Source organism: Pleurodeles waltl, chromosome 5 (assembly GCF_031143425.1).
Source record: "Pleurodeles waltl isolate 20211129_DDA chromosome 5, aPleWal1.hap1.20221129, whole genome shotgun sequence".
In the NCBI taxonomy this organism is placed as follows: domain Eukaryota; kingdom Metazoa; phylum Chordata; class Amphibia; order Caudata; family Salamandridae; genus Pleurodeles; species Pleurodeles waltl.
Window position 1 is genome coordinate 15,171,889 of NC_090444.1, and position 12,023 is coordinate 15,183,911.

General features: G+C 49.4%; 1 protein-coding gene across 1 annotated transcript; it reads left to right on the forward strand.

Annotated features, from left to right (window-relative positions):
* The first annotated feature begins 6,342 nt into the window (after positions 1–6,342).
* WWOX (WW domain containing oxidoreductase) lies at positions 6,343–8,890 on the forward strand. Its single transcript, XM_069233475.1, has one exon. It carries the CDS (start codon positions 7,350–7,352, stop codon positions 8,598–8,600), a length of 1,251 nt encoding a protein of 416 aa, XP_069089576.1. The 5' UTR covers positions 6,343–7,349; the 3' UTR covers positions 8,601–8,890.
* Positions 8,891–12,023: the final 3,133 nt, after the last annotated feature.

The window sequence follows — 12,023 nt, forward strand, 5'->3', positions numbered from 1 at the left end:
CTATGCTTTTAAGGTCATCACTGATGACAATTAGGGCAGAAATTGTGCCTCTTCCTGGACACAATCCTGTTTGGAGTTGGAAAATATGGAGATATCTTAAATTAATTGAGAAATATAGATGCATGTTACTTCGTCGAGGAATAGTCCATTTGAAATAGGTCTGTAGTTGTTTGGGTCTTGATGGTCCGGGTTTGTTTCCTAAATAATGTGCATATGTATGCCTTTTTTAAGTCTTCTGTAAAAACTCTTGTTATCAAGGAGTTATTGATGATTGTTATGACTGGGGTGGCAGCAAAGATTGTTAAAATGATGTTTTTAAAGACCTGTGGTGGACAGGGGTCAGAAGGGCAGTTGGCTGACCTGCGTGTTTTGGCAAGATCCATAAATTTAGGTTCTGAAGGAATGCAGAGGCTGGGTTAACCTTGGACATGACTTCCAATAGCGGTCCATCTGTCTGTGATGGTTTTTGTTCCCACCCATTTTGCGGTCCAAGTTAGTAGCAGCTGGAGTGCTGTCCCTGGTCCAGCCCATTAGTGGTGAGATATTTTGTTGCAATTCACTGTTCTGGGGACCAGGGTGGCCATCAGGTTATAAATAACGGGGAGCACGAGCTCTGATGTGTTTGCGGCACAACTCCCTGCCAAGTAAGGCGTATGCTCTGTCAGCGCGGCGTGCGCCGTCCTCACACTGGCCTATTCGATGCTGCTGAGGCCTCGACACTGGCAACAAGGACGGAGTGCTCTTTATGCCTCTGGTGCCGCCCCTGCCTGTCTGCCATCAGACCAGCACCCAGCTGCACTGTACTCGCCTTCACTGCACCCATAGCGATGATGCGCTCGCCAGCACAACGCGTCAGCACCACCGACGAAGCGACATGCGCCACAGCTCATCAACCTCCGAGCAGTGAACTTCCCGTGGCTGTGCGGCCACAACATGTGCACACCGTGCACTGTCGCCTTCCAGCTCCGACGGACACTGAGAGGGGCCTACCTGGCTGCCTAATCCACTGCTCGTCCTGCTTGTGCCCTCAGCTGTGCCTTCTGCCTCTCACCCTACCTGCGGTTCACAGGTGCTGCAGGGCTGCCCCACACCCCTTGCATGCTGCACATGGCTCGTATCTCAGCATATGAATGTAGGAGGCTGGCCCTCTGTGTAGTGTGCAAAGCTAGGCACACTGTGCAGGGGGTCCAGGCAACCACACGTTGGTTTCCAGAGGTAAAAATCAGATCACCTAATGATCCAGTTTTTGAGGTAGCTGGTCGAGCAGTTAGGCTAATCCAGATGCGCTAAGCATTTGTTGTACTCACGATATCAAGCATACACCACACACACTCAATGAATAATTCGAGACCAGAATTTATAAAAAATATTTCAGATTTTTATATAATTTTAAAGACCAAAATGGTTAAGATACGTTAAGTACTTTTTGAGTAATTTTTCAAGGTTTTAATAAAGTTAGTCTTTCTATGCATAGTTACGAACCATAGGGATCAATAGAAGGCCACCTGTAAAAAAGCATATAAGATCACACATTTGAGTTACCAGTCTCTTCTTTTGCAGGATGGTCGATGACGTGGGTGGGCACATGGTGCCAGCTGGAGAGCCTCAGGTGGCTCCTGTTCCGGCAAGAGCAGAGCTGGAAAGTCTCTTGGCACAGGGCCACTTGGAGGGGGGCACCTGGAAAAAGAGCTGGTTTGCAGAATTAAAGGTGGTGCTTCAGGGTTGCTGGGGCTGTTGAGTTTGCAAGGGGTTAGGGACCCGTGGCACACAGCTGGTTCTGTGATGCAGGGTTCAGGGCGGCCAGATGCAGGGCGAGTTGGAGTTCTTGGATGCTGTGTGCAATGGAACCCTTTGGAGTTGGAGGCAAGTCGTCTTCCAGGGGCCTTGCAGCATGACGAGGGTGCAACTGCGGCATCCTCCTGGTCCAGTTACAGCTCTGGGAGAGCTGTTTTTGCTGTAGTACAACATGCACTGACCAGTACCTGGGGTATTGACAAAACCCGGCCACGGGAGGGCGCAATGCCACCAAACTTGGCACACTTGTAGGTTTCGTCCAGGCTGTCGTTGGTGTATCTTCGGGTCAGGCTGCGACTTCTGGTTGCCGAGATATTGGCCGGTCAGTGAAGTGACCCTCGCCAGTCTGCTGGTTCTTGCTGGTTTTTCTTGGTTCTTTAATGGTGCCTGCACTCAGGCGGGAGATCTCAGGCTATTTGCGAAGCTGGAGGCCCTCTGGGTCTTTTGAGGTCAGTCAAGTGGTCAGCTCCTCCGCAGCGACGATTGTCAGGACTCTGGTGCAGCAAGTATGGGTCTCTTCTGGTGCAGCAGGTCATCTGTTCTTGTGCTATCGCGTTCTTTGGTGCTGTCTTCTTTTCTTCCTGATGAATCTGATTTCTTGGTCTAGGGGAGCCCAGTAAATGCTGAATGTAGTGGGTGTTTTAGGGGGAACCTGGTAGTGTCCAATGGGATACTTACCCTTGGGTGGCTACACCCACTGCAGTGACCACTTCCTTTCAGAAGGGTCACTTCCCTAATCCTCACTGGTTACTTTCCTGCCGTCCAACATGGAGGAAAATGAAATGGAGATCCACTTGGCAAGCAAGCCCCTAGGGGTGGTGCATGCTCAGTGAGATCCCTCTTCCTACCCTTTGTGTGGTTTCCCACCCTTGCTTCCACCAAACGTGGGGGTTGACAAAGAAGGAAGACGTCTGCTGCTAGCAGCAGGCCTGGGGGCTCGAGTTTTAAGGGCAGTAGCCCGTTGAAGCTCTCTGCCAGGGGAATGAATATTCCTGAGGGAGGGGGTGCTAGCTCCTCCACCCAGGAAGGGCATTGTCTTTCAAACCATAGAGACGGGGCTCTCCCCCAAAGCTTGTATATTGGCTGTCTTGAGGTGGCATGCTGGATAGAACCAGTCAGCAACCATGCCAATTAGGTTAGCTTTGGCAGGGGACACCACTAAGTTGACCCCTGGGTACATATAGGGATAAATCCAATACTGGAACCAGTTTGGATTTATCATTCTGAGTTTGATACCAAACAAACCAGGGTGCAGAGTGGCCATCATGTAGCTGGGGAACTCGTTTTTGACCAGTGTCCAGTACATGTACTTAAAATGCCTGCTCTGTTCACTCACTATATCCCAGGTTTGGCAAGGACATAGTGGGGGCATATTGTTCATGCAACTATGCCCTCACATATAGTATGGTGCACCCTTCCTTAGGGCTGAAAGGCATGCCAGAGGGGTGATGCACCGATAACAAATGCAGTGTGGGGGTGGACAGGGCACACAGGGAGTGTGCCAAGTCAAATTGGTCTTTTTAGATTTACCCCAGAACACTCAGCCTGCAATGGCAGTGCTGGGTGCAGGGCCCAAGAGGGTGGCAAAATCAGTGCTGCTGCCCTCAGGGTCCTACCCCTAATATCCCATGCCCTGGGTACAGGTGTACCTATTTACTAAGGACTTACAGTGATATTTAAGAGTGTATCCAATTGTGCCAAGCATCACGACAGATTTAGGGAAAGAGCTCTGGCCCAGGGAACCTGGTTAGCAGGGGCCATGGGAACTACAGTTTCTAGGACACATCAACATCAGGCAAAAAGTGCGGGGCTAACGATGCAAAAAGAGGCCTCTTCTCACAACGAACACTGATGGGTGTCCGTCGTGGACCACAGACCTGAGTGAGTACCCATGCTACACAAGCAGCAGCCAGTAACACAGCATTAGTGGAAAAGACTGCTGTAAATGTGCGAGAGGCACAAGGGTGCGCAAAAGTACTCGTAGACAGCAGATTTAGGCACAGACGCACCACCATGAGCTCCTCGCCCCAGCACGACCATCCACGCCCCACTCCTAACCCAGGGACCCACTCGTCAGTCACCATCCTGCCTCCATTTAGCCAGCTAGCGGACCCAGCCACGGCTGCACCACATTGGCGCCACTTGCTCAGCAGGTTACGCACCATTTTTGCGTCACGAGAGAGACCGATGGTGCCGTCCAAAGATCCCTTATGTTGCATTTTGGGGGTGACGAGCTCTATGAACTATTTTACACATTGCCAAACACCGGCAACATTGACAACTTGGATGCCCCAGTGGCTGGCCTCAATCGTTACCTCGACCCCCAGCTCAACCCAGACTCTGAGCATTTCAAGCTGTGCCAGGCAAGGCAGACAGACACTGAGTCTGTAGACCTGATCTATGCGTGGCTGCGCAAACCTGCAAGCACATGCACTGGCCTTGGCCAACATGAGGAAATAAGGGCCCAAATAATCAAGGGGTACCACTCCAACTTGCTATGCAAGCTCATTCTGAGACATCCGTGAATCTCACTGGACAAAATTGTGGCCCAGTCGCATAAGCTCTCCAACAGCCACGTGGAGGACATGGCCGCTGCCATAGGACGGCCATTATCAACACCAGGGTTGACAACACCGGGGGCCACACTGTAGGAGGAACAAGTTGACGTCCTTCAAGGGGGCCAGAACACCATGCACCCTCCTCGTTCCCAGAGGCCTGACGTGAGAAGCTGTGGGAACCGTGGCCTCGTCCACCGGATACCGGGGATCTGCCTGGCGAAGAGGAAACCCTGCTCAGAGTGTGGGAAGAATTGATCACGTCCACGCATTTCAACATATCCGTCCAGTGCTGCAAAAGACATTTGCCCTGCTGGGCCTCCCCGATGAGGTTTGGGTAGGACAATGGACCATCTTTTCATGGGCAGGAATTCTGAGAGTACCTGCACTCGCTTGTCATACGCCACTGCAGGGTCACTCTCCATTGGCCTCAAGCCAATGGGGACGGTGAGCAATTTATGAGAACCCTGAGTCGAGCCCTAAGGATTGGAGTAGATCAAGGGGGGAATGTGGAATAATGCCTTCATAGGTTCCTGAGGGTGTATTGGCAAACACCCCACAGCACAACTGTCCGTGTTCCATTAGTTTTCTTATTCCATCAACCCCTGCGTGACTGCATCCTGACGGATGTGTTTTGGCAGCCAGTGACACACGATGTGCAAATAACACAGGAGAGGAGGCTGCTAACAAATCTGAAGGCGAGTGAGAAACAGTGAGCAAGGCATCCCGATATAAGTGTGAGGGACCACATTATTCTGAAAGACCGCCATCCGGGGTGGAAGTTGAGGACCTCATATGAACCAGACATCTGGAGTGTGGAGATCCAAGGGACTATGGTAACTGCCTGCAGCAATGGACCCTATGTTACTCGAAATGTCTCTTGGTTCAAACAGATACTGCCACCGGACGATGAGAGGAGTGTGAGGAGGAGGGTGCAGGGGGTCCGTGTGTCCTTCCGCAGGACAGGGACGACACCCAGCCTGGAAAATGGCAGCCGCGCCCAGGTGGAATCCTGTAGAACAGAGCCAGTTGAACCATTTGGCGTTCAATCAAGGGAGTTAGCTGGTAGGAGTGAGAAATACAGTCTGCGTCCCAACCCGACTCCCAGTCAGTGACGAAGAGACTATTTTCATGTTAATGCGTGTAAGATGTTGCGAAGCTGATTTTCTGTACTCTCTCTCTAGCCCCTTGATTTGATTATTATGTGAAGTTATGAGTGTTGAGAATTAAAACCGGGGAGGGATGTGGAGAGCTGTCCGGGCTCTCCTATATTTTGATACAATTCACTATTCTGGGGCCGGCGGTGGCACCAGGTGATAAATAAAGGGGCGCGCGAGCAATGGTTTGTTCGCGGGAAACCCCACTGCCGAGTGTGGTGTATGCTCAGTCAGCACGGCGCGCGTCACCGCCACCCTAAGTATTCGAGGCCTCAGCACCCTCCAGGGCACAGCCGCTCCTCACCGCGCGAGGTTTTGTTGGCGCTCGTGGGTCTGAAGCCGTCACGGCGCTGCACAGCCAGCCCGGCACGTGCCCCAGCGCGCAGGCGTGATGCGCCAGTCCAGGCGTCTAGCTTTGGATTCTGGGAACTGTAGGCTTGAGCAGTTCATTATAAAACAGGACTACAACTCCCAGGAATCAAAGGAAAACAACTGAAGCCGCACATCAGGCAGGGACTGGGGGCACTGGACGGGTGAGCAGCACGGCTAAAACACATTGGCAAAGCCAGTACCGCTGGCAGCGGGGAGAGCCCCCGGGGTGCCGCAGCTGGCTCGTGGTGCCTGCAGAGCGCCGCCGGGCCTGGGCACAGGGAGCGCCGCCCCCGCCCCTGGCACGGGGATAGTCTCTCTACCATGCCGCCTGCGCCCTCAGCGCCTGATTGGCCCCGGAGTGGACGTCCAAGGCGATGGAAAGAGAAGAAGGACGGCGCGCGCATTTAGGTCGTGGAGCCGCGCTCTGCGCATGAGCGGCGGCAGTCCGCCGTCAGTGTTCATCGGCGCGCGCGCATGCGCAGGAGAGCGGTGTCTCGGGCTTGACACATTTTTCCTGTTTCACTGCGCAGTTCGTTAACGCGCGTTACGCCTCAGCGCGACATTTCCCGCGGCCTCAGCTCTGCTGGTAATGGGGGTGGCCTCTCTCTCGCCCGTGTTCAGAGCCGAGAGCAGCGTCTCGTGTCCGGGCTTGAGGAGGAGGAGCCTCCGCGCCGCGAGCCGAAGCTCGACGTCCGTCACCGCCCCCGGGGAGGGGCAGAGGCGTCGCCGAGAGCTGCAGGAGGCCGAGGAGCACCGTGTCCGCCTCGGGGGCGGCGCTGCAGCAACCTGAGGCCCACCGTCTCCTCAGGCACAGCTCATCCTACAGCTCCAACCTGAGGCCCACCGTCTCCTCAGGCACAGCTCCACCCTGAGGCCCACCGTCTTCAGACACAGCTCCAACCTGAGGCCCACCGTCTTCAGACACAGCTCCAACCTGAGGCCCACCGTCTTCAGACACAGCTCCAACCTGAGGCCCACCGTCTCCCCAGGCACAGCTCCAACCTGAGGCCCACCATCTCCCCAGGCACAGCTCCAACCTGAGGCCCACCATCTCCCCAGGTACAGCTCCAACCTGAGGCCCACGTCTCCTCAGACACAGCTCATCCTACAGCACCAACCTGAGGCCCACCGTCTCCTCAGGCACAGCTCTATCCTGAGGGCCACTATCTCCTTAGACACAGATCTAACCTGAGGGTCGCCGTCTCCTCAGACACAGCTCCAGCCTGAGGTCAGCACATCGCAGGAACAGCTCAATCCTCTCATATCCGTCATATTCTCAGTAACACCTGGAGCTCATATTTCAACTCGTCTCCTCAGTTACAGCTGGAGCTTGTGTGTAACTTCATTTCAGTCACTGAACATCTTCTGTTCCTATGGTGAGACTTGCTTAAAGCTGTGGGCACTTGCACAGCTGCGCTGACATAAACTGCTTATTGCCTTCTCCAGAGGCCCCAGTAGAGTGCTGCAAACCATGGCTGCCCTGAAGTATGCAGGCCTGGACGACACAGATAGCGAAGATGAGCTGCCTCCTGGTTGGGAAGAGAGGAGCACCCGTGATGGTTGGGTCTACTTTGCAAATCATGGGGAAGAGAAAACTCAATGGGAGCACCCCAAAACTGGCAAAAGAAAGCGTGTGGCAGGAGACCTACCATATGGTTGGGAGCAGGAAACCGATGCTACTGGGCAAGTATTCTATGTGGACCATTTGAACAAAAGAACAACTTATCTTGATCCAAGGCTGGCCTTCACGGTTGATGACAACCCTGTAAGAGCCAATACTAGGCAGCGGTATGATGGGAACACCACAGCCATGGAGATACTGCAAGGTGTTGATCTGACTGACAAAGTTGCTATTGTCACTGGAGCTAATGCTGGGATTGGCTTTGAAACCGCTAAATCTTTTGCTCTGCATGGGGCAACCGTTATTCTAGCCTGCAGGAACCTGGTGCGAGCAGAGGAAGCCAAGCGCCAAATCCTGGAAGAATGGCATAAAGCCAAGGTGGAGGTGATACCCTTGGATCTCGCATCCCTCCGAAGTGTGCAGCATTTCGCTGAAACATTCAAAGCCAAAAATTTGCCTCTTCACCTGTTGATTTGCAATGCTGCTATTTTTGGAAGCTGGTGGAGCCTGACTGAAGACGGGCTGGATTCCACCTTCCAGACAAACCACCTAGGACATTTTTATCTTGTTCACCTTCTTCAGGAGTCTCTGCGTCGCTCATCTCCTTCTAGAGTTGTTATAGTGTCATCAGAATCTCACAGGTTTACAGATATTAAGGATTCCTCTGGAAAACTTGACCTCATCCTGCTTTCTCCACCTAAGAAGGAGTACTGGGCAATGTTAGCATACAATCGTTCTAAGCTGTGCAACATACTGTTCTCCAATGAGCTAAACCGCCGTCTGTCTCCCAACGGGGTGACCTCAAATGCAGTACATCCAGGGAATATGATGTACTCCTCCATCCATCGCAGCTGGTGGGTGTACACCCTACTTTTCACCTTCGCCAGGCCTTTTACAAAATCCATGCAGCAGGGGGCTGCCACTTCTGTATACTGCGCCATCTCCCCCGATCTGGAGGGTCTTGGAGGAATGTACTTCAACAACTGCTGCCGCTGCTTGCCCTCTCAAGAAGCCCAGAATGAGGGAACAGCTGCAGCCTTGTGGGAGCTGAGTGAGAGACTGATCCAGGAACGGCTTGGTGTGCAGGCAATATCGTCATGAAATTACAGAGACTTGAACTGGCTTTCAAATTTCCAGATGTGGACCAATTGCACATATATGACTTCAAGGGATTCCAGTTAAATCAGACATAGATGAACTTCTATTAATTGTACCCATTGCAGATGAGTAACAAACCTACAAGTGCAAATGGGAAATTAGGATTATATTACAGGTGGAATAGATATCTTTTTTTGAGGGCAGGTTTAATATATTTTGATTTTAGCTTATTTAGAGTGTAAAAGAAAAACGGACATCTTTCTCCAGTAATTATTAAATTATCTTTTGGTGTACTGTTGTATGCTTCAGTAAGTTGGAACAAAAGGGTTAAAAAGTGTGGGGGGGTCAGCTATTAATATTTACATTGTTGGTAAAAGGATCACTATTTAATTTAAAATTGAGCTTTTGTTTAAGACAAGAAATGAAAGAAAGGACTCCCCATTCCATAAATTTAAAATACTAGTTCATGCAATGCACAAGGATATGAATCAGTGTGTTAATTCAAACTGCTTTGTTATTTAAATTACTTGTAAGTACTCCACAAAAGTATTAACAAGAATATATATACAAATATGTTAGCCTTACAGAAAATGAGACACAAACTAAATAAACAAAATAAGAAGTAATACATTTGCAAACATGGGGTCACTGTGTCCATTATTAACTTAAAGGTTATTGAGCTCTTGTTAGGTTTTTGCCTTATCAATGGATAAAGTCCGCAGGGTGTTTACATTCCAACAGAGCCCACAAGAGTTCATATGCTTGGAATCTCTTCGCTCTGAAGTTGGAGAAATGTCCTGTACTAACCGTGCGTTCCTCGATACCCTATGTATGCCACAAATGCCCTCCGCGCCTTGAGACCCTCATGGGTGAGTAGTGCGCTTTACAAATGCTCTGATTGATTGAAATGCATTTCAACCTTGTGTTGCTCTACTTTAAACGAAGAGGAAACAATGCCAAGTAATGCAGCACTCTTTGTTTGAATAACAAATGTATTAAGGCGCTTCCTAGATATCAAATAAAAGCACACAACAATATGAAAATGAGCATTTAACTTGAATGCAGTGAAACACGTGTAGGTGCAAAATACTCAGCAGTTAAACTACAATAGGCAGAAAATGTGCAATACATCAAGAGCAAATATATGCAGTAAAAATGCGAATTCAGAATTAAAATGCATCACCATGGGGGTTGAATCCTTCGTCCTTGCCATCATCAAGCCAAGGAACCCTAAAGGCTGAGGCAGGAGGTATCCCCTACATGGGATTTTTTCCCCTGAACAGTGCGTCCACTTTCAGGCGAGCTCCTGTCTCCGTGACAAGTTTTCTCACATTATATACCTTAAACTCAGAAGGAAGATTCTAGCAATCCCCCCACCCCTTGAGTTATGAAATTCAATAGCAGGCTGTACTTGTTCTTCGTCGAAAACACGCAAAGGAAAGGGCCCTGCCCCAATGCCCATTCAAGAGACAGAGCTGTACTTTTCCTTGATGAAAACATTCCCAGGCTGAGACTCTCTTATCATGTCTACCTTCCACATCCCCCATGTTATGTTTCCTTCACGATGTTACCCTGTTATGGTGAAAGGAGCGAAAACACGTTCTTTGTGAAAAACAAGCTTGATGTGGAAAAACCCTGCACTGCTGCTGTGGCGGCATCTAGAGCTAAGCGCAAAATGGGGTCAGTGGTCAAATACACATAGCATTACCCTCCACCGTTTGACCAATGAGACTCATAGCATACTGGTCTAAAAGTTACAATTTTTGGTCTATAGGTTTTAAGTTGCACTGTATACAGCAGTACAGCATTATTATAATACAAATTACTACAAGTATTCCCCCTAAAATGGACCTAAGTTGACCTAAATAAGGAAGCCAGCTAGATAAGCAATCCCACCACCCTTTGTCTACATATTGCTTCACTCCCTACTCCAAATTCATGCAAGGCTTCAATGTGAGTTTTAATGGATTTACAGTGATCTGACAGGTTGAAGCAACACATACCATCAAATTCTGAGCAGCCATGATCATGCTTCAACAATAAATAGTCAATGGCTTCTCTGTTTTGCAATGCAGCTTTTCTAGTGCCTTGTATGTCTAATAATAACTCTGTGAAAGCGATAGAGGTGTTCTTGACCATCAAACATGGTAATTTGTTACTAACTTGAATATTATAAACAGGTAATCCTGTAACTTCTACTATAGAAAGACTTAGATAATAGCTGGATTCCAGAGTCACAGTCCTCGCTTGATTGAACTGCTTCCCTTGTGTTGTCGAGTATGTAAAAATCCTAACCGCTTAAAAGCACATACAGAATGTAGATATAGGTGGTATTTCCACAAGAAAATATCCACCCCACCGGTAATTTGACATGCCTGATGTGACTAGCGGGAGTCACTATATTTACAAGACACGCTGTTGTTGACATTTCTACATGTTTTATAATTTCTTTGCTGACATAGCACTTGTTGTTCCCACGGCATCTCTTGAGGAGACTCCGTTGTTGCTTCAAGACGCATTTGAGCACATTTTCCGATGTTGTAAATGTTGCAAGTTAAGTTATAGCAGACATCGCTGACAGTAATATTGTAAATAACAACATGTGTTAGATTATGCCATTTTTCATCTGTTGTCTCTTGGCACAATCAGCAGTATTCATAGAATGTAAAGTGTGTCAACACGTCACTTTTTTTCACTGCTCCTTCCTTGTTGGAGGCATTAAAGATCTGCAGCAAAATGCTGGCAGGAGTCGGTATGGCAACTAAACAAGTAGAAATGACGTCAACAGTACTTTTCATATTCGTAATGCAGAAATCCGATCGGTTAAGCACAGTTTGTGCCAGATAAGTCCAAACATTATGAAGCTGGTGCAGCAGAAATGTCGATCGGTGATGTCAGTCACGTCAGGGCTGGGGTCTTTTGGTCCCTCCCGACCTGCTCGCACACACCTGAAAGTAGACCACGCAGAACAGCTAGCACAAAGACACCTTTGTAGTATGATCTGTAAAGAGACAAGTATGATCATTCTCGCAAATAACATTTGTCAGCTAGTACTCTCATCTCTCCTGTCTTGGTTTCATGACTATCAACACATTGTCCTTCCCTCTTGCTATAATTTCTGCTGGTTCAGGACGACAATTTGGGGGCTCTGCCCACACCTTAGCACCAGGATTTTTGTCAGTTGAGCCAAAACCTCCCTCCGTACGTACTGTAAGAAGGGCTGGGACAGTCCCCTTTTGAACTATTCCTCCATATTCTGGTATTATGACAATCTGAGCAATTCTGTCTCCAGGTTGTATTATCAAATCAGCGTCCCCGCTGTTCAATAATATCACCTTAATTTCTCCTTCGTAGTCTGCATCGATCACACTCCCCAAGACCCTGAATACTTTTGAGTGCCGACCCAGATTGAGGAGGAATCAATCC